Source organism: Equus asinus, chromosome 10 (assembly GCF_041296235.1).
Source record: "Equus asinus isolate D_3611 breed Donkey chromosome 10, EquAss-T2T_v2, whole genome shotgun sequence".
Taxonomy (NCBI): domain Eukaryota; kingdom Metazoa; phylum Chordata; class Mammalia; order Perissodactyla; family Equidae; genus Equus; species Equus asinus.
The window spans coordinates 70,085,467-70,111,573 of NC_091799.1; the positions used below are offsets into that span (position 1 = coordinate 70,085,467).

At 37.8% G+C, this 26,107-nt stretch overlaps 1 protein-coding gene across 3 annotated transcripts in view; it reads right to left on the reverse strand.

The window, feature by feature from the left end:
- Window positions 1-1,982: 1,982 nt before the first annotated feature.
- Window positions 1,983-26,107, reverse strand: part of ITGA1 (integrin subunit alpha 1) — a 164,297-nt gene continuing 140,172 nt past the window's right edge. The window contains exons 29-30 of one of the 3 annotated variants that reach the window (XM_070519662.1): window positions 24,997-25,085; window positions 1,983-2,997 (exon numbers count right to left, since the gene is read on the reverse strand). In XM_070519662.1, coding sequence (XP_070375763.1) covers window positions 25,041-25,085 — 45 coding nt within the window. In that variant the 3' untranslated portion in view covers window positions 1,983-2,997; window positions 24,997-25,040. Of the gene's footprint in view, window positions 2,998-8,210; window positions 8,446-17,983; window positions 25,086-26,107 lie in introns of those variants that run through there. The other 2 variants (XM_070519661.1, XM_044771387.2) reach the window with 2 other exon arrangements.

Below are 26,107 nucleotides of genomic sequence, written 5' to 3' on the forward strand. Positions count from 1 at the left end.
ATCATTTCACAAGGTATATGTATATCAAAACATAATGATGTATACCATATACATGCAATTTTAAATTGTCAATTATACCTCAATAAAGCTGGAAAAAATTTATTGAGGATCCCAAAGAACTTCTGTTTGTGGATTATTTCTATCAATGTTTACCATATAAGAAATTAAAACAGATTCATTTTCCAATATTCTGTATTAATTTATTTTAAAATAACAATAAGGCTCTTACATGTTAACAGAAATAGCGTACTTTATGAAAAATAACTATATTTCCCCCAAATAAAAGGATTCATGAGAAGAATGGGACTATTTTACATTTTACCAATCTTTTAAGTATCTGGCTTAAAAATAAACACTTGGATTCTCATATCTGCTTCTGCATTCAATCTGTGTGATAGGTAGTTTTGGTGAAATTATATGAATTAATCTGGCGTCATTCAGATATGTAGATGGGAAAACAGGACATAGTTGTGGATATTCTTCTGCTACTGCACCAAAACTCAACTAGTGGTTGTTTCTTCAAGACTAGTTGCAATGTGAAATCTGAAACCATATTAATGAACTTTTCCTACCGTAGCGCATTAAAATTCATTGGTCTATGAACACTTTGAATAGATCTTTTACCCATGCAAGATTTTGTCCCAACATGCATTAGCATTCAGAAAATATTGGTTCACTGAGTTATGCTGATCTTCCAGTTGCTGGCACCTTTCATTACACTATTTCAAGAAAAATCATATCACCACTTATCTCATCAGAAAAGTCTTTACAAGTTGGGAAACTGTCAAGCTTCTACTGGCAGGTACACATTTCCAAAATTCTAATTTTTACCTGAAAGCTTCAATTTTATCAGGGGCAACAAATAGCGGCAGTTGTTTTGCTTGAAATGAAAAGCGCACTTGGTTCACTTTTTAGAAATGTCTGTCAAATACCCAAGCCTGAGCAATCATAAATTGTCTATCAATTGTTCTTTCAAGTAAAACTGACATTTCAAGAAAAAAATTACTAGTTCAGTTTAGGCATCCTTGAGACAACCATCCCACTTCAGTGTGTAACAAAAGTGCTTTATCTGTACTGTCCAGATTTACTCACGCAAAATATTCAAACAACATACTCAAAGGTCGAAACTTAATAAAAGTAATAAATTTACTGCTTCATCAAGGACATTCTTAAGTGAAACTAGCTTCCCTTTCTTCCTTCCTCCCTCCTTTCCTTCTTGCTTCTCTCCCTCCTGCCTCCCTTCCTGTCTTCTTGCACCATCTGGGCAAATGTGAACACAGTGAAAAACGCGAATAATGTCTCATTATTATTATGGAAATAGTTTTGACCTATTAAGCACTTGAAAGGGTCTTGAGACACCCAGGGACCACATTCTGAGAGCTGCTAAGGGGTGCAGTGAGGCCTCGCCACTCTCCTAGGCAGGAGTTTTGGGGAGGAGGCTCAGAGGAGTATCTCCCAGTGTTCCATTCTGGCATCTTTTTATCTTCATATCTGGCTCTTCTTTGCTTATCTCGTTCCACATATACAATGGCCTAAACCAGAAACTTCTGCTTTTCCTCCTGGGGGCTGCCACCAGGCCTCCCTCCCATACTACATCAATTCTGTCCTTACTCTCTACTATTGTTATCTATGCCACTTCCTATTTTCTGTTCCTTTGCTACTGCTGTTATTTAAAGCCCTTTGATCTTTCACCATGACAGTGTCCTAAATAGTCTCTCTGGGCTTCCTGGTCCCTGTCTTCAGTCTACGCTTCAGACCATCACAGTTCTCTTTCTAAAAGGTGGGATTGATCTACTGAAAATCTTTGGACATCTACAGGATGAAGTTCAAGTACCTGAGTGTCTAAGCTCCCAGTTGAACCCCAACCTGCCTCTGCAGCCTCTCCAACCACTCCTCCCTCCTGCACATTACACTCAGGCCAAATTCACCTCTCCACCGACCTACCTCTCCTATTCTTCTTTGCTAATTCCTTAGCTCTTTTTCTGCCTACAGTGGTTTTCTCCCTTTTCTCTATTTTTAAAAAATCTACTTCAAGCCTCCAACCAAATTTTATTTTACCCGCCCAGCCTTTCCTAGCCCCTTTATTCAAAACCAATTATTCTTTCTTGGCTCCTGACTCTCCTTGTTTAAAAAAAAAACACCTTTCTTTTGTATGTATTATGGTACGACTTGAATTTAGTTGCTAATCCACCTTCTCAGTTCAATGCTGGATCTCTGCCATCTTATATGTTTACATCACAAGAGTCTAATCCCGTACCTGGCAAATAAGTTCCCCTAAATAGTTACTAAATTGAAATGAATTTCCTAACACTTCCATATTCTTCTCCCTAGACCTAAAAAGGGTAGTGAATGTGAAATTGTATGTCAGTCCTGGAAAATTCGAAGTGAAGTAACCAGTGACTCTTCAAATGTTACCCAGTAAATCCATAACAAGAACGAGTGAAGCTCAGATTCATTGAGCTTAACTCACCCACAGGTCTCCGGGCACCAGCTGAGAGGCATAATACCCCAAAACAGAAGAGACACTTTCAATTTAAAACCCAAACAAATAAACGAAAGTCAAATAATTCTACGTTCCCCAGCTCCCTGGACTCATCAATACACTTATGCATTACATTCAGATTTCTATGCTCGCACTTCCACGGTTGACTATCCTTATTTGTTGTTGTGTGTGGCAGACATGCAAAGCAATCTGCCAGCTCTGCCCGTAGGTCGTTCTCAGTTTGCCATGATTCCCCTCTGGAAGTCACCAAGTCACATAACCCTGCCTCCTAGTGATATGGGTACACACCTGACCGAAGCTGGATCCATCAGATTGTCTCCCAGTATTGAGGGTACGGAGATTCTTAGAGCGTCTTTGCTGACCATGTGGACTGGGTTGTGTTCACTTGGGGCAATGATTTTCTTTAATGAGCATAGAAATAAAGCCGATCTGCAGCTATTCATAGAAGACAGAGATGCAGCGATGAGAGACCAAGAAACTGACGCGCACACACACTAAAGAAAGAGAGAGATAAAGAGAGAGAGAGACAGAGAGAGAGAGAGATTACTTTAGTATTACGTTAGTTTTTTATCTCTTTCTGTTTCCTGTTTCCAGTCATTTATGAGATCTGGCTGCTTTTCCTACCTTTAGTTCCATGAAATGCCCTGGTATCCTCCTAATATTTTCTTTTTTTCTTTTAATCTAGTTTGAGTAGGTTTCTCTTCCTTGCACTATCTTATCTTTAAGACACATATGTTTCTCCTACGGGAAGTCCTTGAGGACAGGGAGCATGTCTCATTAACTTCTTTTACTCACAGTCCGTAAAGCAGAGCCTGACACAGAGCTGATGCTCAATAAATGTTTGTTTCACTAATGAATAAACACATTTGTTCAACTGATGACTAACGTCTTAATTTATTAAGATGAACCAGTGAAAAGAAGAAGTTAATCTCTTAGAACATGGAAAAGCTCAACGAAGGAGAAATATTGATCATATGTACTTTAGATTTTTTTTTTTAAGAAACATATCATATGATGGATCAAGCCAGCTGTACAACTCTCTCTCTGGAAAACTTGGGTGTTTTGGATGTTTCAGTTATAGATCAGCTATTTTTCAAGGGTGAAAAAAAATCAATCTTACTTAAATAGTCTAAGTCAAAAAATAGTTAATTGAAAGGGTATGAGGAAATTTCAGAGACGTGGATGTGGTGCTGCTTGGCAAGCCATGCTGTGGTGGGCATCCCACATATAAAGTAGAGGAGGATGGGCGTGGATGTTAGCTCAGGGCCAGTCTTCCTCAGCAAAAAGAGGAGGACTGGCAGCAGTTAGCTCAGGGCTAATCTTCCTAAAAAAAAAAAAAAAGATACACAATCTTTGATTTTTTAGGTAGTTTTTATTCTTTTCTGAAGCCAAGACTCCTCCTTTCTCAACCACTTGGCAATTTAACATTTAATGCATCCTATGAGTAATACTAACTCCTATTTTATTTGAAGTAATTTTGACTGTACCATTTAGATTGGAGTCTGTCCTTTTAGATGGAAATGAATTTCAAACATTTAACATCAAAAAGTCAAACAGAGCCAATTTTGCTATTAGGATTTATTTGACTGGCAGGACAGTGAGCTTTACACAAGAAAAGAGTGGAGTCAGTGAGGATGGGAGAGCCTCAAAAGATTTTGAACTTCAGTTTTTCCAGGAATCTCAGTCTTAATCAAGATCTGAATCTTTTCTGCTTTTACATCCTCTGTTATGATAGATGAGAAAGCAACAGCTACCATTCCTGGCTCACAAACTTTGGTTCATTTCACGGTCTTCTAACATTTGTTTCTGTTTCCTGCGTAATTCTCTTCCAGACTTTTAATCTCTCTTTCTTACAAATTCTTATCATTTCTAGCATGATCCTTTACTTAAAGTAACTTGAGAATCTTACCATAACATTACTTTTGTCATTTATTCATTCACTTACCACATATTTATTTAGGACCTGCCGTGTGCAAAGCAATAGGCTAAGCACTCTGGTGAGAACAAATACATTAACTGGCTGTCCTCCATCAGCTTGAAATCTCATTACCAAACATTGTCTTCAGAATCTCGCTCTAGCTGAAATTGCATGAGGCATATGAGCAGAGAGTACGGAAGTTCAGGCTGGTTTATGCCATTCGGTGGAATGAAAGAACATTTAGGCACGTTTTCTTTACGTTCAGTAAGAATCTTTGTAAAAGCACAGCTTTATGGAAGGTAGCTTACACCATCAAAAACTCAAGATCTGAAGGTAAACAAAGATGTTTCAAGGCTTAAATTTGAGGCTACCTATCATTTTAAAAGCTCTTAAAACCATACATTTCCAGGTGGTATGCTATGGTAAGGCAGTTCGTTTCCTTTTTATAGTTGTGGTCCATGACATATACATAGAAGCAGTGATTTTCACGCATTTGTAAATGGAAACTTGTCAGCCTTGCCAGTCTCTGAGGGCAAATGAGATCCCATTCATGCCAATGTCCAAATGTCCTCCTCTCACTCTTCCCACTTATATATGTAGGGACCTCAACCCCTGAACTATTTCTTACACCCCTGGGTTGTGACTTACACACATGTGCTCGAACAGCAGTCCTGGCTGCTGTTGGCCTCTGGGGCTTGGGGCCCTTGCTCTCCTCCACCACTAAATGGGCATAGTTCCCTTTCCATTTCCACAGCTTGTGATGATTTCAGACTTCATGCTGCCAGGTCTGCTTGCAAGTCTCTCTTAAAATGAGAAGGCTGCTACCTCCCCTCAGACCAGCATTCTCTTAGAGGGATTCCCCAGAAGGCTTGCTTATGTCCCAGCACGTTACAAAATACAGTGGGGTTTAGCCATAGCTGTTACTCCCTCCCCTCCCCCTCGGTGCATACCCACGTCCAGGGTAGCTTGGTCACAAAGCATTCAGTAAGTTATTACATTACATCCAGAAACACTATTTCCTCCTGACCCTTGGCTCTGTTTCTGAGTCTGGCTCAGAATTTTTTCCACCATATTTCCTTGCAATTTGGCTTCTGTTCTTTTCCATTCTCCGCCTTCTCCTTCCCCAACTACCTAATTCCACATGACACATTATGACTAAATCTCAGCTCCAGCCCCAGCACAAACCCCTGCCATGTTTTTATGTATATTTTCTAAGTATAAGATTTTACTAGTGATTGTATTAGTTTTTTCTTTAACAGCTGCATATAGGTATAACTGACATATGATAAACTACACATATCTAAATTGCACAATTTGATAGGTCTTGGCATTTCATATTTATACTTTGAATGAACTTTTGAATGATATCATAAGATTTTTTAAGGTACATACACATAATTGTATAGGAGTGTGTGTGTGTTCACACATGCATGCATATTTGCGTGTGGGGTTGAAGGGCAAGGAGGAGGCATTCACAGAAGGCAAGCTAATCTGAGGATCCAGACAGAGTCTTGCTGTCTACAGGTCTTGTCTGACGGACCCATACAGCTACTTGAGCTGTGGAACATCTAACAGGGAGAAACCATCCCTAGGGGATGGTCAAGGCGGGAAATATTAATCCAAGAAACAAACAGTCTTCAAAGGGCAAGATTCATTTGAGTAAGGCAAGATGTCAGCTCTAAATCCCAACAGGGAGAAAACATACTGGAAGGATTACAGAGCAAAAATGGTAGGACCATCCCAGTGATACAGTATAAACTAGCACTACATTTTGGCTAAATTGTAACATAAATGGAGTGGTAGATATTTTTTCATTTCAGCAGACTCATTACTGGATCATGAACCAGAGGAGGGACTGACTACAAGTTAGAAGCCACTGAAAGGGTTCAGAGTATGCCACCCCAAAATATGCCATTTTGACATAGAATTATCTTGAGCTAAAGGCAATTAAGAATGAGCAGATAAAAAAGAAACTCTCTGTCCTTCCCCTCTCTACCAGGAAGGACAGGACAATTCTTAATCACCAGAGACAACTGTACACTCTTATAAGCCTAGAGAGGGCACCAGAGAAATCTACATAACAAACCTTATTAACTAGCCCTCATCTCATTGGTTTCCCCAAATACTTACCTTTCCTCAGTTTCCTGCCCCTAAAAGCTTAAACCACTTTTCCTTCGTCTTATCATTTCTCTACGAAATTACTGTTCTCTGTTAAGATGCTATATAAGTCCCAAGTTCTAACCACCCCTTCTGTTGGAGGAGGTCATTGGGAGGATGTGACCATCTGTTGACCCCTGAGCTGGACCTGGGTCAGTGGAGGCTCCTCACCCCCTCCCATGCTTGGAATGTATGTTCCGCCCACTGTTCTCATAGCTGGAGCCATTTCAAGGATGCAGCCTTGAGAGAGCAGTGTGTTGTTGAGACCACCTGGCCGTTAAATGTGACTGAACTCCATTAAGGCCTCTATATAAACTTCAGATTCTGATGAGCAAGTGCGGAATTTTACTCAACTTGCAGCCTCCAGGACGAGCCTCGTATGTAAGTTCCCTTGCTTATTAAACCTACCACCTACCAATCTAGAGTGGTCTGCCTCTTTCTTTGGTCTCTCCTTGCCCTCTGTGTGTGGGGGCCAGTTTGCAAACCAACACTTTCGAGTTACTTATCACTGAGTTTCCTGTGTGTGTGCTCCATGCACGTGTTAATAAACTTATGTTTGTTGTTCTGTCTTTTGTCAGCCTAATTCACAGGGCTTCAGCCAGAGAACCTAGGAGGGAAGAAGGAAAAAGTTTTTTCCTTCCCTACCACCAAGCATGTTCAAGTGATCAATACCATGAGCAGAAGAAAACAGCTATGGCCTGGACACCAAGCTGTACAGCCTGAGTTGAAACCATCACGGTAATAAGAAGAGCGAAGGAAAAGGATGACAGGAGGACAGTATTGCTGCTAATTGATATTTGTGAGAGATACATGCTAGAAACCTACAGAAAATCAGAAAGAAAGATTTAGGCCTGGGGTTCATACACATCTCTAAGTAGGACTTGAGTTAGAGAAATCTTATTGTAATGCTATAATCTAACTACTGCATGCCTCAACATAACTACTTACATGCCTGAGAGTCCAAGGATTACACACATTTCCTTGGTATATTACATATTATTGCATATAAGTTGCCATTTATCTTTGCTTATAGTCTATTTCCACCCCCCACTGCTGAACCCCTGGATTAGAGTTTCCTTATATGCTCCTCTTACTGGCTCTCAATATTTGCAGCAAAGCTTCAGAACTTCCTGTATTTATCATCCTTGAGTTGCAGGCTGCAGAGATGAGCATGTGGATGGAGGGGAAGAAAGGTGACAAGCATCAACACTGATCAGATAAGATTAGATCAACCGGTTCCTGAGTTACTTTTTATATGATGATACACAGTTTAATTTGAAGAAAATGTTCAAAACTAACCGCTGCTATTCTACATGCTTAAAAATATAGATGAATATTCTATAAACTGTGGCTAAAAGAAAATGTGCCGACTTTTGACTAAAAACATTAGTCATATTTGTGAATGCCAATTACATGGGAATTACATTTAAAATAGTTTAAATAAGTTATTGGAAATCTAAAAGCAAAACAGTTCTCTTCTAGCCCTAAATTATTACAGAAATTAAAAACCTTCATATACCAAGGAGACTATTCAGGATAGGGAGTTGGGAAGGGGCAGCGAAAGATTTATTTGACTGTCTACCATATGCTAAGAATGCCATGTATATTTTTATTTTAAATTTATTTTATTTTGGCTTCTCATAACAACTTTATGAGCGAGTATTATGATGTCCATTGTGTGAGTGAAGAAGCTCATTCTTGGAGAGCCAAGGTCAGGAAACATGCCCAAGCATGTGCAGCTAATAAATGTCAGAGTGAGATGTGGGCCCAAGTCTCTCCAACTCCAAAGTTCATTCTTTCCAGTATATTCTGTGGCCAAATTATACTTTGAGATGCAAAATCCCAGATCACACTCTTCAAAACCATTCTATAGGAAAAGAATCACATCAACTTATTAGATCGTTTAGGCAGCATATAGGATCTGAGTACATTTCAGCCTGGTCAATACAAGGCATGTAAACACGTTCAATACTAGGTATGATTTTCTCTCAAGACCCCTGTTGCCTGATAGGAAATACAAAAAGAAGAAACCCAACTATAAAATAAACACAATCTCCTCCTGCCACATACACAAGTTTCAAAGACAAGAAAAACGAACTAACAAATATATCATAATCACAAAATGCATCCATACAATGGAATACTACTCAGCAATAAAAAGGAATGAACAGCTGATACTTGCAGCAACATGGAAGAAATGCAAACTGTTTATGCTAAATGAGAAAAGGCAGATATGGAAGGCTACATACTTTATGAATTCATTGATATGACATTCCGGAAAAGGCAAAACTAAAGTTAGGACAGGAATCAGATCAGGGGCAGAGGCTTGAGAGGAGGGGAGAAGGGCCTAAAGCAGACATGAGGAAACATTTAGGGTGATAGAAATATTTTACATCTTGGTTGTGGTGGTGGCTACATACTACGTACATTTTTTGAAACCCATAGAACTATTGATCTGAAAAGGATAAACTTTGCTGTATATAGGTTATACCTCAATAATCATGATTTAAAAAATTTTTAAAGTTCAAATTAAAAAGAAAATATAAATCTATAGAAAAGGACATAGGTGGGGGTAAAGTTTGGGCTACAGAAATGTAGGGGAAGGAACTGTGGTGGGAGTGGACCTTAGGATGCAATTTAAGGACACAAAATGCCAATACTAATGCCCCAATGTCTGGAAAAGGAAAGAAGAGAGACTAACTCTTCATAGTTAATCACATCTTTAAAAGGCATTTTCAATCTAAGCATATTTGGCTGCCTTGACTATAAATTGATTAGAGAGAATGATATTTCCTTTTATAGTGAGAGGAGATCATACTTAACACAAAGCAAAGGCCTCATTGGAGAGCTAGGTAGCCCCTAGGAAGTCTGAGCCGCCCCTCTTCCTCTATTATGTCTATCAGTTCAAGGAGGCCTCCCCGACGATGCCATCAAATGCAATTCAATCAACATTTCTGGGAAACTCTTGTGTTCCTTCTTATTTTTGCCTTCAGCCAACGTCTGAATTCTGTGTAGTGAGGAAAGTTCCTCTCCTCATGCTAAATACGTCCTGTCACCTTCAATCCAGCACATGTTTGTTGAATGTCTGCTGTGGCCAACGACTGCACAGAAAGCAGAGAAAGGGCAAAACAGAAGTACAGTGCATCCTGCCCTCAGGAAGCTGACAGTCAGCTTGTGGGGTCAGAAGTACTACTTTTGTTTGTTTGTTTTGTTTTTGTTTTTTGAGAAAGATTAGCCCTGAGCTAACTGCCACCAATTCTCCCCTAACTGCCACCAATTCTCCTCTTTTTGCTGAGGAAGACTGGCCCTGAGCTAACATCCATGTCCATCTTCCTCTACTTTATATGTGGAATGCCTACCACAGCACAGTGTGCCAAGCGGTGCCATGTCCGCACCCGGGATCTGAACCGGAGAACCCCGGGCCACTGAAGCAGAACGTGTGCACTTAACCGCTGCGCCACCAGGCCAGCCCCTAGAAGTACTCCTGTGATTAGGCTCCTACTTGGACTTTGCCAGTGCAGGTTGGAAGGACTGGAGGACGAGAGTCAGTTTACATTCAGGATTGAGGAGCTTCATAAACGAAGTTACCTTAATGGAGGAGATAGATAAAGCAATGATTGGCATCTGAAAGGAGGACAACTTTGATTACAGAAAAGTGTCTGACCTGGCTCCTGTTGGTGAGTTACAACAGAAAGCGTTGTTTTTAGGAGTGAGAGCACCAGGGTAACTGAAAGTCATATAGACGCAGAAGGAAAGTATTCGCATCCCCATTTCAGAAGAGAGGACGGATTGCACCTTTGTACTGAAGATGCCAGCAGCAGGAGATGCCAGGAGCAAGAAGCAGAGGAAGAAAATGGCAGGAACCACTTGATAACCAAGAAGTTGTGTTCATCAGCATGAGACAGCCTGTTGGGGATTTCCAGAAAGAATTAGAGGGTAGTTGTTTTTTAAGGGCCAAGAATAAGTAGACTGCAGATCACAGAACAAGGAGTTCAGTACATCCAAGGATGTTTCTAAGTGTTAACATGAGCTCAGTTTACCTTCAGGTGAGCCTGGAATAGGTATACCTGGGTAAATGCACATGTATGAAATTAAAATGCCATTTAGTGACATTTGGACTGGTGCAGACTGTAATTACCGTAGGAATTCAGAGAAGGGAGCGATCATAGTGTGCTGTGTGGTAGGCTTTCCTTGAGAAAAAGACTGGAGCTTGAGTGTTGACATATTTAACTTACAACTCTGCAGAAAACATTTCCCAGAGAATGGTCAGAAAATAATTTCCCTCAGACAGAGAGCATTTTTTGATACCTCTTTGAAGGAGTGGAGATCGCCCCTTAGTTTTCAGGTGTAAAATTACTTGCATACAATATATACTCAATAAATTTCTGTTAAATTAATATTTTAATAAATGAATAGCATCCTAAATATTTTAAAACAATGTATAGTTTTAGAGTTTTAAATGTTAGATGAGTCTTAAGGAAGGCACTATATAGATTCATGATATATTATGAGGAACATGTGTTGAATTATCTTGAAAAATATTTTTAATTCTTCCTTTGTACTTTCATAGATAGAATTTTGGAGTTTTAAAATTTTTCCATTGTACTTTCATAGATAGAATTTTGGAGTTTTTTAATTTTTCCTTTGTACTTTCATAGATAGAATTTTGGAGTTTTTAAATTTTTCCTTTGTACTTTCATAGATAGAATTTTGGAGTTTTTTAATTTTTCCTTTGTACTTTCATAGATAGAATTTTGGAGTTGGGAAGGTTCTCAGAGAAACTTTCTGGTCTGAAGTTCCATTCATATAAGAATAAACTTTGAAAGACATAGCAATGTTCAATCTAAGCACATCGAAATTGATTAAAGAGAGCTGATGCTTCCTTTTATAGTCAGTGGAAATAATATTTAAACATAAAGCAAATGCCTCACTGGAGAGCTAGGTATCCCCTAGGATGTCTGAGCAGTCCCTCTTTCTGTTGATTTTATTTCAAATATCATTTGAGCGGACGGTACAAGTTGAATCACTTAATAGCCAATCCCACGCAACTTCTCTCTTACTCCTTCTATGGAGACTGGAAGTTAAATATTCTATTTCCTTGCAATTAGGAATGGTCATGTAACACTATTATGGCCAACAAGGCGTAAGTGGAAGTCTGCTGGGAGGAAGGAATTCTGGGAAATCTTTTCTGATTCTGATTTTTTTTAAAAAAGGTCAGACTGGCCTTCTCCCTACCTTCTTCCAGCTTGGAACACAGCTGTCATTCCGGAAGGGGCAACAAACTGGCTTGTGACCAAGGCCAGCAAAAAGGCCAAGAGAATCAAAGTTTCCAAGAACTGACGATGATATCACTGAGCTACAGCAACAGTTCAAACTTATCTACCATTGGACTTCCGATCATGTCAGAAAATTAAGCCCACTCCTTTTTAATTATTTGTTAAAATAATTAAGAAGTTTAATTTAAAAAAATACTTTTTATTATAAGGTTCCTTTCGTATTTCAAGAATATCTTCTAAAAACAAGTATCTTTTAACCTTTATTTGATTAACTAATATGCGTCAGAGGATTAAGTGACCTCTTCTATTTTATCTATATTATTATTCTTGTCATTTTAAAATTTTTATTTGACCAGGGTAGCTTTTATTCTTTTCCCCAAAACACGCCCATAGGTGGCACATTTTGGTGTCTTGGGGTTTCCAGTGTTTGTGTTGCATACTTGTACATGAAGGGGGACTGAGCTGGGATTCGAAAGTCATTTTCCTTTTGCCTCTGGTCTTCTGTTTCCTAGTTTTCCATGTTACAGATGAGAAATCTGTCGGAGTCTAATTTTTTTTCCTTTGTATGCAATATCTTTATCTCTTGAGAACTTTATAAGATTTTCTCTTTGTCTTTTGAATTTGAGATTCCACTAGATCATTTCTAGGATTGTGCCTTTTTAAGAACAATCCTGGCTGGAACTTGGTGAGCCTCTTTCATCTGAAAATTCTAGACGTTTTTCAGTTCTGGGAAATTTCCTTGTGTTATTTCCCAGATTATTGCTTCTCTTCCACCTGTACCTTTCCATTCGCCAGTAAATATTCTATGCATAGCGGGTCTTCGCCTTTTCAGTTTTTTTTTTTTCCTGTTTTTGTTCCTGAGAGCATTGCCTGCTTCTGTCACCCAGCTTCATCACCATCCTTTGAGCTGCTGATTTCTGTCAAAGTCTAGGTATTTATAATTTCCTTTTTAAAAATATTTTTCTCTTTTTGGTCAGCTTTGTTAAGGTATAATTTCCATACAATAAAATTCACTAATTTGAAGTGGGCAATTTCAAGAGTTTTGCCAAATGTATACCGTCATGTAACTATCACCACAATCACAATGTGGAACTTTCCCATCACTCCAAAGAAGTTTCCTCACAGGTCTTTGCAATCAGTCATTCCCCCCAACTCCCACCTTGGCTCAAGCCACAGCAACTGCTATCTGCCTTCTATCACATAGTTTTACCTTTTCTAGAATTTCATATAAATTGAATCATCCAGTATGTGGCCTTTAGCGTAATGCTTTTGAGATTAAACTAGCTCTGTTGTTGCGTATCAGTAGTTCATTCCTTCTGTATTGATGAGTAGCATTCCACCGTCTGGCTATTCCACAATGTTTTTTTTTTTTGTTTGAGGAAGATTAGCCCTGAGCTAACTGCTGCTGCCAATCCTCCTCTTTTTGCTGAGGAAGTCTGGCCCTGAGCTAACATCTGTGCCCATCTTCTTCCACTTTATATGTGGGACGCCTACCACAGCATGGTGTGCCAAGCGGTGCCACGTCCGCACCCGGGATCCGAACTGGCAAACCCTGGGCCGGCGAATCGGAACGTGCACACTTAACCACTGTGCCACTCACCGGCCCCCCACAATTTGTTTAAATGTTGTAAACAATTTTAAGCCACTCTAAACTGAGTTTTATATTACATGAAAACAAATACAGCCTTAAATGAATTATTATTTCTCCAAAATACTTATTTTGTTCTGGAACATGTATACAAAAATATTTATATTTTTTATGCAAATGGAAGATGATTAATTTTAGTGTTTTGATTTATAATATTTGGGTATTATGGCTTTGATATTATCTAAAACTTTGGGAGAACCTTAAAGGCACTTTTAGGGATGGAATTCTTTAAGGTCTCAATTTCCTATCCTCTAAATAACCATTAAAAGTTTTTTTTTACATTTTTTAGTTTTTGTTTTAGTTAGTATTTACCATTTTTTATCAGAAGTAGCTTGCTAATGTTGAAATAGTCTTCATTTAAACTTTTTACCCATAAGCATAATAATATAAAGATCTAAAATCTTAAATAAGCACTACTAATTTTTTGACCAGCAAGCATACATGAGCTAAGACATTCTTTGTAAAATGCATTCTTTCATTTTACAAACCTTCATAATTCTATCAAGAACCCACTTGACACTATGAGAAAAGATCATTAGATGCAAAATGCATTATAGCTGTGCTGTATTTTGTGTCTGCATTGTCGTATATTGCCTTGATCTTCAAAACAGTTTATCATATAGTAATGATCTTAATATTGTTACAATTTTATCAATTGGGCTCTTTTATTTTTTGAATAAGTTAAAACACTCATCTGAGAGTCCTGACAGTTGGTAGAAGGGAAATACTTTGAGAAATATTAACTGGAGAGGCAATTTTAGACACTAAAATAATATGGAGACAAAGATTAAATGAAGTATGACTGCACAATAAGTGGTAAGTTTATGGGATTCATTACTCTAGGATATAATTAATAGGTTAAAGAAGATTTAGATAAATGCACAGACACTTAAGTTGATGCAGAGCTAACATTAGAATATGGAAGGTAAATTACATGCTTTCAAACAATTAGTGCTTCTCAGAAGCAGAGCAAGGCTGCAGCTGGAGTGAAAACTTCTCTCTTGGAAGAGCCCGAGATAGGCTGGGTCACACGTCATGAACATTGTAGAGAAGTTTCCAGTACTGAGTGACTTTTAAATTGCCTCCGAATCTGTGAGTCTATGATTAGTGACCACACTGTATGTTCATGGTTTTCCTCCCAAAGAGGTATAATAGCTGGATAAATAAAACTTTACTCAGTTTATCAATTCTTGCATTCATTCAATAATAAACAAATATTTCCTGTGTCTACTTCGTGCCAGGTACTACAAAGATAGATGTGTATTCTCCTGTATCAGTGTGTTCTCATTTTTCTTCCTGTGACTTCTTCTCAAGTCCCTGCTGTTGCGGGAAATGGCTTTGGAATCACACAGATCTTGGTTTTTATTTCAGTATCATCACTTACTGGCTTTATAACCTTGAACCGGCCCTTTAATTCCTTTGAGTCTCAGTTAAATTATCTGAAAAACAGAAATAATAATAATAATACCACCACTTAGTGTTATTGATCGGATTAAAAAGCATAATATGGAAAAAGTGCCTAGCCCAGTGCCTGGCACATGGGATGTAGGCAATAAATGTTAGACTTCTCTCTTTTTCCTCTCCTTGTAGAAAAATGGGAGACCACCCAGCTGCATCAGTTTCATTCAAAACTACCTGCTTTATGTGTCCCAATTGTAAATCTCCTGCAGAATACAAATGACCATTTAAACATTCAATCTTCATTCATGAAGATGTGGTCCATCTTAAAAGGTAGAAAACTGATGTGCTGTCAAACAATACACTAATTGGAATCTTTGCAGAATTACTCACTTATAGTGATGAGGTATGCAGAATGGGCAGGCATGAAAAACGGGTTTGAAAAGTGTGGGAAAAGGAATAACAGATGGTACTTGGGTGCAAAGAGAATAGAAAAGTCTGAGAGTAAAGGAAGGAAGAAACTGGAAAATGAGAGACTCAGCATGTGAAACTAAAGAGCCCTGGGCATTTCATCAAGGACAGTCCCTGGCATGGCTAACTTCCAGCTCCACTAATTACAGTCTAATGGCCAATTCTGGATGCTATTCTTTATTTACCAGGTTGAGGCATTTCCACTCTTGTCTTTGGAATACCATTTGGAATTGTAGTGTCTAAATGAATCCGTGCCACACATACTCGGTTGAAAGGTTCTACAAAACCAAAAATTTGCTGAACGAAATGGAAGCTAAAGACCAAACCTGCAGATGTTTCAATGCTGCTTTTATTAATTCAAGCCAGCACTTGCCAGTGAAGTACTAACTAGAGCCTTGGCACATGACCAAACTGCATTCAACTATGAAGTGGCTGGCAGCCTGGGTGCCTATGGACAATGGTGCTTGCCCTATTATTCCTGCCATCAGGGAGGAATTGGACCACTGAAACTGGAATCTGTGCAGGTCAGGGACCCTACCTACTGATTTAAGCTCAAGTCTCAAAGTGGGATGACTCTATGATTCTGCTCTACTCCACGCAGAAGTTTCATTTCAGGCACCAATGAGTCCTTGAAAATCTGCAGGACATTAAAATCAACACGAATACAAATCTAGGATTTCTATACTTAGAGGAATTCCAGGGGTCTTCTTCCTCCTCACAAGATTAGAATCTTCCCAAGTCTGGAATTGCACACATCTTAAAGTTCACTTTGTTTGATATTAACATAGGCACCTCCAGCCCTTTTATGGTTTCTGTTTGCATGGAATTTTTTTTTCTATCATTTTCCTTTCCACTTATTTTTGCCTTTGAATCTAAAGCCTGTCTCTTTTAGAGGGCATATAGATGGACCTTAGACTTTTATCAGCCTGACAATCTCTGCCTTTTGATTTGAGTGCTTAACCATTCACCTTTAATGTAATTATTGATATGGTCCAAGTTACATTTGCCATATTTCTATTTGTTTTCTATGTCTCCTGTCTTCTTTGTTCCACTGTTCTTCCTTTACTGACTTCTTTTAGTTAATGCTTGTAATATGCATTACAACGTCTTGTAAGCAAGAACTCAAGATGCCAGGTCTTGTTTCTAGGAAAAATTATTTTTCTAGAATTGTCAATAAAATAACCCAGCTGGTTTTGCACAATAAATGAGCCACATTTGCTATTATTCTTGGTGAGATTGTCTTTCCCACCTTTGCCCATTCACTCCTTGCTCTCTGCCCCATCCCACTCCTGTTTGAAGAAGTAGGTAAAGAAGTAATTATTTGACATCTGGACTATGGAGAATTTTAGTATGGCATGTATATATGTGTATAATGTTTATTAACTTGGAAAGAATGTGTGTGTGTGTGGGGGGGTAATTTTCCTCCCTATTGATGGCTATCACCCTCTTAATACTAAAGAAAAATTAAGAAATATAATGCTAAATTTTTAAAAAGTACAGGGTACCATGTTCTCTGTGATTTGAACTGTGTCAAAATAGAAATATGTAAAAAATAAACACATATGCCCAGAAAGACAATTTAATGTTAGTAATTTCTGTGCTTGTGTAATGACTGTTTTTGAATTATTTTTTCTGTTTTTCAAATTTTCCACAATGAGCATATATTCTCTTTTACCCTAAATGATTTTTTCCTGGTTTAAAAGTTGATACTCTTTTATTTAAAAACAATTGAAATAATATAGCTATTATAAAGAAAATAGAAATCACGTCCAGTCCTCTTAATGATCACTTCTATTCAGTTAACACTCTTCCTGACATGTGTCCATGATCATCACATTAATGTTATAATCAGAGTAAACAAAGCTACCACAAAAGATAAGAAAGCAAATATTGTGCCTATGTTCCAGACTTACAAATAATAAGTGCCGATGTACGCCACATTTTATAGCAAATACATATATCCAGATGCTTTTTGGTACCTCCACTGCAATCTCATCCTGGGTGAAGTGGGAACAGAATTGCTTATCTCACAGTAAGAGAGAAAAGACAGGGCACGGGGGTATGTGGTGACGCAAATTAGGTACGGGACCAGGCGAATAACATCTTCATAACTCAGTCTGTTTCCTCTGTAAAAACACCTCCATCATTCATCCTACACCATAATTTGAGGATGAAATCTTTTACAAGATGAACATGTGTTATTACTATTAAAAATTCTTCCTGTATTTTTTCTAGACCTTACATATTTTTATTTCTTTAAACTATAGATTGAATAGAGAAAATAACTTTTTTTTTTTGACTTCTTAGTGTTTTTTCTTGCTTCACTCTATGTGGTCCAATCTATTATTATATAGTAGATAATTTATTATTAAACCATCTCATTAGGAGAAGATATGTAGTAATAGGATTCTGTGGTTTTTGTCTCAAGTTTGCAAAAGACTAATCGCATTGCTATATTGTGTACAGGAAACACCACAGACAGACTTAATTTGCTTTCAGCTTTTTCCTTTTACAGCATCAAAGCGAAAACCTACTAAGGAGCTAAAAAAAAGTTGGAGTTGTGGGTGAAATATTAACCTTGGATAAAATTCATGTACTTAAAATTACAGTAGTCACATTTTTGAGTCATTTTTTTATTTAACATAGTAGACAGGATGCTCATTTACCTTGACGTAAAATACACAGCTGATACACAAGATAAGATAGAATTATACAAAAATACCAAATCTCTGACCTCAAAGCAGTGTACAGGATGCACCATACATCAGACATTCAAAACACTGTTTTACTGTCTCAGCTATTTCTAATTATATCAGCTTAAATGACTGTTACCTATAACTGATTTCTTTTAAAACATGGGGTTAAATTAGGCATCTGGTAAATTACTAGAGTTAACAAAGGTCACGCTTCTTTGTTCCTGAATGTGATCAAAACATTTTCTTCTAAGGAGTCGGTCCGATTAAAGTCTTGTAGAAATGCACATACCCTTAAGCTATTCATTTTAATGAGTTTATTCTGAGGTAAATAAAAAAACAAGCAATGCAATACACTTTATGTTAGATGGTGCAGAAAAGTTTATTGGAGTACCTATGATACATGTTTCAGGGCAGTAGTTATTATATACAACATTTTTTCTTTTTAGTAAAATGGATACAATTCTTTACACTGTCCATTAACACTTTTACAACCTCACAGTAGTAATACACAGTACAGCATTCTTCTTAGAGGCCATTGTTTCCCATAAGGAAGGCAGAGAGGAGGCTGTTGCATCCTGAATAGGGGCAGAGGGTGTCTCAGAATTCAAGACTAAGTATGGGGATGTCCCACGTCACATGGTTCTAGTATGAAGAAGATCTGAGCTGTTGTTGCTTCAAATGATTGTTTTTACTTGAGCCCAAAGTGTGTTAAACTCCAGGAAATTAACCCTGGTTAATGGACAAGTAAAAATATACTCTATTTAATCAATTTATATGTGCAAAGTACATGTGTTAGTATTATGGGCGGGTATGACGTGGTCTGAGGGAGCTTACAGTATTCAAGGAGTAAAAGTATATACATAAAAGGTAAATAGCTTAATTTCCTCTCCTGCTCATTTTTCTGACTCGCAAGATGCCTCAGGGGCGCGACAGGATGACTACCCCCTGGCCCTGGACCTATGATGCTGTGACCTCTCAGGAAGCCATCGATGTGTTCTGTGTGGTGGCACCCTTCTGCTTGGCTACTCTGTGGAGGAAAGGAACAATCACATCCCTCCCTTTGCCCCATCCAATCTCTTCCCACCTCTTAAAGAACGGGGGTGGGTGCAGGGATTGTCAGCAGGGTATTGTTCAAGAGGACGCCTGGTTTACATTCTGTGTCATTTGGAAGATTTCTTTTTAAAATTTTGTCCCCATTCTATATGCATGGGTCAAACTGAAATAAAAGATTAAACATTGAGTCTCAGTCTTTTGTAGAACTCCTGAAATTCCAGACTGTCTTTTTTCATAAAAACGTGACTTGAAATATGGTAAGATCAAACATCATTAGTTATGAGTGTCACTGGTCCTGAGTTTATTGCCATGATTTCCGTGGTGTGTTAGATAATTAAACGATTTCCAAGTCTCAAGTTGGCAACAAAGAACGAGCTACCATTCAAAGTCCTGTAAGGGGCACAAGGCTTAGAATGAACGACCTTGCCAAGGAAGCCCCAGGTCAAAACAGAACATCCCTGCTGTGCAGTTGAGAAGAGAAGAAACCAACTGGAAGGCAGAAGGCAGAGAGAGCCTGTAAAAGGGCTGTAGCTCCTGCTGCCCAATCCTAAAATCATTGAAATTCTCCAGTCTGTGCTGGGAGGAAAATGCAAGGACGCCTTATGTAAAGTTCTGAACTCATTAGCTACGGGCGAAAGGTTTTGATGTGTTTAAAAAAGAAAAGAAAACAAAAGCTGATCTCATAGGATGGAGTCCAAGGTTAGAAGTGATAACTCATCCTCACTTATTTTTTGTTATGGTAAAATTTCACCAAGAAGTGCTTATGGATGTGTCTGATGTGGAAGGGCTGACCCCAGGATGTAGTGGGTTCAGGAGTTAAGCTCAGGAACTTTATAGGGGCAGAAGGATCCATTCTCATCAGTTAAGAACTAGACATCTGGGGTGCCAGATGTTGTAGGGAATAATGGGACTGGGGTTGAAGAGCCTACACACTCTCCTTTATGTTTCCTCAGGGTTGATAGTTAAAGGCTGTTACTTGGAATGTCTAAATGCAAGGTTAAATTTTAATATGAGGATCAAAGACATTGACTTGTTCACCAGATTACAATATTAGATGCTAAGTCTATTTTTATGGTTCTACATAAGATGTTGCCCAGCAGTGCTTCCATTCAGGAAGTGGCAGCATTCATAATGTACCGCGGAGTCAGCATCTAGTGGGTGGTCTCAGAAGTCCTGTGTAGGAGGGATTTAGGGTCAGTAGTCCTATTGGAAGCGGTTGCCCAGTGGACTCACCTTGAAGCTGTGTTTGCATTAAAAAGTCTGCTCTTTACAGTTAAATTGTTTATTTTAGTTAAAAAATAGCATCACTGTGAGCATTTTAAAGCCCTTCTTTTCATTTTTTTGGATTATTATTTCCATAGGTGAGGATGGGAATTGTAGGGTGCTGATGGAGACACAACAGACGGTTGCATCCTGCCAGATCCCCCATTGGTACAGTTGCTGATGGTGTTCCGTAAAGGTTTACAAATCTCTTAAAGATGTTCCATCTCTGAAGTACACTGCATTTTATTCCTATTACGTTATACCATCTCATCCCGTTAGACTGCCAGAGAAGAAGTTACGACTGAAATCCTGTATAAATGGTCACCTTGCAGAAGCTAGTATTCACAGCAAACAGAACACGTTTTAAACAGATTTTCCTCCATAGTCTCCCCAAAAATCTCCCTTGGGGGAGAAGACTAACGGAGGGGCACTTGAGAAGTTTTGAAAATAAACGAAGGGTACCTAGGATACTATTTTTAAAAAACTGATCTGCCAGAAGCCTCTTTATTTGAACAATAACCATGCTCCGAGGCTGGGTCTTCCCTGGTTTTCTCAGTGTTGTGCAATCCAAGACAGTTAATTCGCATGGAGCAGATTACAACATGTTTGACAAAGGCGTCATCCTGTATGAAAGCGCATCGCCTGGAAGTTGGTGGGCTGGCCATTCACACTGCACCTCTGTGACCCTTTGGGGGATGCTGACAGAGAATACAGCCAGGGCTTCTCACAGCCTCTACTACAACCCAGCTTTACTCAAGTGCTAGGCAACCACCTTTTGCTCTTGGTGCAAGTATTTGTTTTCCAACTGAGCCTAGACGTTGATTTTCTAAAAGGAAAAGAGGAGATATATATCTATCTATCTACGCATTTGTAGGTAAAATTATTATGTTTGAGTAAGCATCAAATTTTGTAAAATATCTCCTCCAGAAGCTTCATTTCAAGCACATTTATGACAAAAAGTATTCAAGGATTAAATTATCCATGAACCTAGTGCTCAGAGAAAACAAATGAACAAATTGGATCATTGAAGTTCGAATTGGATCATAGAAATCACAAATATTTACAAAGAATAACCTTCACAGTATCAGTCCAGGACTCTAGATTCCTAGAGAATGTGAAACAGCTTCTCTGTGGCTGTGGAGGTCTGATTTTCACTGCGTGTCATCCTTTATATTTTCTTACTTTCAACTCTTTTCTTCTCCTGCAAGTTCACATCATTTTATTAATATTAAAGGAAGGCTATAGTATTAAAAGTTGACATGGAAGAATGGGGAACTATGTAGCATTATCTCTACTGGGCTTGAGATCAGTATTTTAAGCATAATTTGAAATACGATTATATTGTGTGTGTTTGCATATGTGTGTATATATATATGTATATATATATATACAACGTGTTATATTTCTTTCTATCTATCTATCTATCTAATCATCTATCACCTATCATTGTCATCTAATCTATCTCAATGGTGTGCTGAAGCCAGCTCATGCTGGTTCATGAGAGTTGACAGATAAAGTTTCAGGAATGTTGCAAGCTGTTTAGGGTTATGTTGGTAGCTTGAAAATGACCATGGCAAGAATATTTAAATCATGGGAACTGGCAAATGATACAAATTCGGAATATTTTCCTCCTGGAGAGCCAGTTGTTAAACGATTTATTAATATACCATTGTAGGCTTGGTCTGGAAAGGCACTTTATACATAGTTCACAGTGGAAGCAATAATCAATTTTAAAAAATACCAAAATTAAAAAAAGAGAAAGTTTTTGGCAACTTAATTTAGCCAATAAGCTCATAGTCTTAAATATCACTCACTTTTCTTATTAAATGTTTTAAAATAAAATTATAGAGTTTAGTATATCTCTTAATCATTGACTATGTTTTAGAACATTTGCAAAAAGCTAATTTGGGACATCTGTTGACTTATTATTTTAATCAAAGCCTCTGCATTTATGTTTTTTAGATCGTTGCAGAACTGTAAGCTGAAGTTAAATATTAATGAAAATGAAAAGTACATGTAAAGTGGGTGAATCAAACTTTTCTTGTTGATATAACTTTTGTGTGTTTATCTTTTGGAAACCCTGTCATTTGGTGTTGTTGAGGTATTTTGTACTTAATTTGTATGCCTGCATGTGTGTGTGCATATGTGTTTATACACACGCATGCATACAGGTGTACAGACACATACACACATAACCCTCCACAAATTATAATATTAGGGAAATAGTATATCTAGTTCATTAAATATTCTACTTAAACACCAGGAATGACATGTTAAAAAACGTGCCAGCCTTATAAGTAGCTATATGATATAGCCAAACAGCTCTTTCTCTCTTTTCTAAAAAAGTTCAAAATGCTATCATTTCTCTTTTTCTCCTTTGGGTTAAGAATATATTTAGTTCAAATGTGCACACTTCTGGTTCAGTGAATGTTTTGCCTAGGGATCACAGAGGCCGACTGAGAATTTAATTTTATGTGTTAGATTTATTTCTAAGAATGTGCTCAGATTGGAGCAGCACTGCTGAGCAGGTTTCCGTGCACTGGAGTTATGTAACATGGTGACCGTGAATAAGAGAAACTGGAGTTTTGTTGGGTAAAGAAAGAATAGGTGGAAAGAGTGATTTCTGAACCTGGAGATAAATAGTGGGAATGAAGGTAATTTCAAAAGTAGACATTTCTGAACAAGGACAGGCCCGTAGAAGGATACCAAATCTCTGGGAAGACTGAGCCTTCCTTCCAGCTATTGATGACCTTGGCCCTCCCCAGGTGCATGGCTTCGACCATCAGGATCTTAGATGTAGATGTGGAGAGTCATGAGGTAGGCTGACTCTGAGTCCTCAGATAATTCCTTGAAAATTAGTTTAAAAAATTAAATCCAGGGGCTGGCCCAGTGGTGCAGTGGTTAAGTTCATGCGCTCCACTTCGGCAGCTCGGGGTTCGCCAGTTTGGATCCCGGGTGAGGACCTAGCACTGCTCATCAAGCCATGCTGTGGCAGGTGTCCCACATATAAAGTAGAGGAAGATGGGCACCGATGTTAGCACAGGGCCGATCTTGTGCAGCAAAAGAAGAGGAGGATTGGTGGTGGATGTTAGCTCAGGGATAATCTTCTTCTTCCAAAAAAAAAAAGGAAACTAAAATTAAATCCACGGTATTTAATTTCTCCGTTGGTTTGCTGCATCATGAGAAAAGCAGAGTCCAGGACTTTCTGCATAATTACAGGTTCTGGTCTTGTGTTGGTCAATTGGGTGGAGAGAGGAGTTGTTGCAGACGTGACAGCAAATTTTACAGCAGTAGTTCACACATGCAGCTACTATACATTCATTCATTGTTATTTTCCTAAGAAATGGAGCAACCTAGGAGTTTATGCTACAGTAGAGTCCAATGCACCATAATGATTACTTCAAGAACAAAGAAGCACATACAAAGGTGTTACATCTTTCTGTTGGTGCGAGGTTTCAAACCTGAAATTCTTTAAAATACATTTCTGGAGTTCTATTTAAATATTAATAAGCCACACTTAAAAAGCAGTGGCTTCTTGGTAAAATACAATACTGAAATGGAATACTGCATTTTCAGAAAAATAAGAAATGTGTTTGGAAAATTAAATACCTTTAAAAAAATTAAAAATAAACATACTCTCACAGCTTGAGGGTTTGAATGAACCATGTACCAAGGAGTTGAGAAAACTCTTACTTTTGGTTACATCCTGGGACCCCTAACATTCAAAAGCTGCTCAGCAAAGATGACTTCAGCATTTCAGTGGCATCTATCTGCACTGCCATGTTCCATTCAGAAACCATTTTGGCATATCCCACAAACAGCGTGGCTTTTTGTGACAAATCACTGTTATGCCACACAAAACTGATGTGTTTTTTCAGTATAAAAGAGTTTTGAGTTTTAGAGCTCAATATCAAAATTAAGTGTGTTCTGTAAAAGCTTAAATTAATCCATTCAGTGCACTTGCTTTTAAACAAGTCTATCTTGATTTTCCACCCCAGATAGAATTTCAGCTCAATTACACTATTTTCCAAACACTCAGGAAAGAAAACTTTCCAGTGCAGAACCCAACACAAAGATGCTGACTATATTCTCTGTGATTTAATCCTATTTTCATTCCATATTGTCTACAGACTCTACCTGCAATTTTTTTCTCATTTGAATAGGGGGAAGTAATCTTTTTCAGGCAATTCCTTTCTTGGCATTAACAAATGTTGACTGTCATGTTGATGTCGAGATCCATCAGGAATCAATGGAAAAAACTGAATTTATGTTGTTTTGAAAGTAAATGTTTCAATGATCATAAAAATCTTTTAATACACTCCTTAAATACTTTGAGTGGTTATTTAATATATAAACATATTTGTACAGGTTATTCTTCATCTTAAAAACACTTTGTAATTTTGCTTAAATACTCATCAAAAATGAGTAATTATTTAAAAATACTTTTCATCATTTCATAAAATATATCTTTATGATATTGTTTTGGGATCTAGTTTGATCTGTTATTTTCCAAGTGATTAATCCCTGATGGATTACATAAAGTTAGATGGATTATATAAGGACTATGTCTTTAATTGTATTTATAAATTTCTTGTCACATATTTTAGGCAAACCTGAGGATAGGTCATTGAATAATTATTTTTTCTTGTAAAATATTTCATTTCTCCATTTTCTTCTTTAGTGGTCTTTTGAAGAATCCAATCTGTTGAGAAAATACCAAACATAACACAATCAATTATTAGAATTTAGGTGATAAATACTAATCTCCTTGAATAAAATTTAAGTTAATAATACGTTAGCAATTTTGGGAATACAAACAATCAACATAATTGAGAGGTAGTCTTTTCATTGACTTATTAAGTAATAATGAATGTCAAGAAATGACATTTATGAAATTGTTATTTCACTTTTTAACTTTTTCATTGGTTAAATATATCATGTCTCCTAATAAAAATTAGTACATGTGGTTAACTAAAATAAAGAGTTCTGGGAAAACGTTTTAGGAGGTACAAATGGCAGTTAGCTGGCACTGTCTCTACTTTGCCATCATCTTTTTTGCAGTGATGTGGCAGAGAAATTTCCATCAGATAACTGACGGTCATAAGTTAAGGTCATTGGAGTCGATGGAGAATCTGGCAGGTACGCTATGGCTAAGGGGTTGGCGAGATTTCTGAGTTGGGATTAACTTTAACTGTGTCAGAAGATCTATGAATATGGGCTTGACACGAAGAGCCTCTTAAAAACACCCTGTATCATTTGGATATGAAAATGGAGTCCTTGAAAATATGGAAAACTTCAGATAGGGGTGAACAAGGGTCATTTTTCATTATGATCTATGATCTGGGGCATCATAAAAATTACAAGTGATTTATCTACTTGTTTCCTATTATGGGTATTTTAAAAAAAGGAAATTAAGGGTCTTAGAGAAGTATTTTTTTCCCAAAATTTGCAAGTGAGCTATACTAGTTCAAGCAAACACAATAAGTTAACTTTTTGAAAGTGTGGTACCTTCATATCATATTAAACATGAAGTTATGGTAAATTCTGCAAGGAAATTATATATTTTTAAATTAATTATTGAACGATTGAATGCTTCGAGGGGATAAATGGTCAAAACATGCAGTGTTAAATCAGAGAAGTTTTACTCAGGGCTTTGTGTCTTCCGCCATGCCAGAATCTAGTTGTGGTAGATGAGGAAAAGGGAACAGCAGAACAAATGAACAT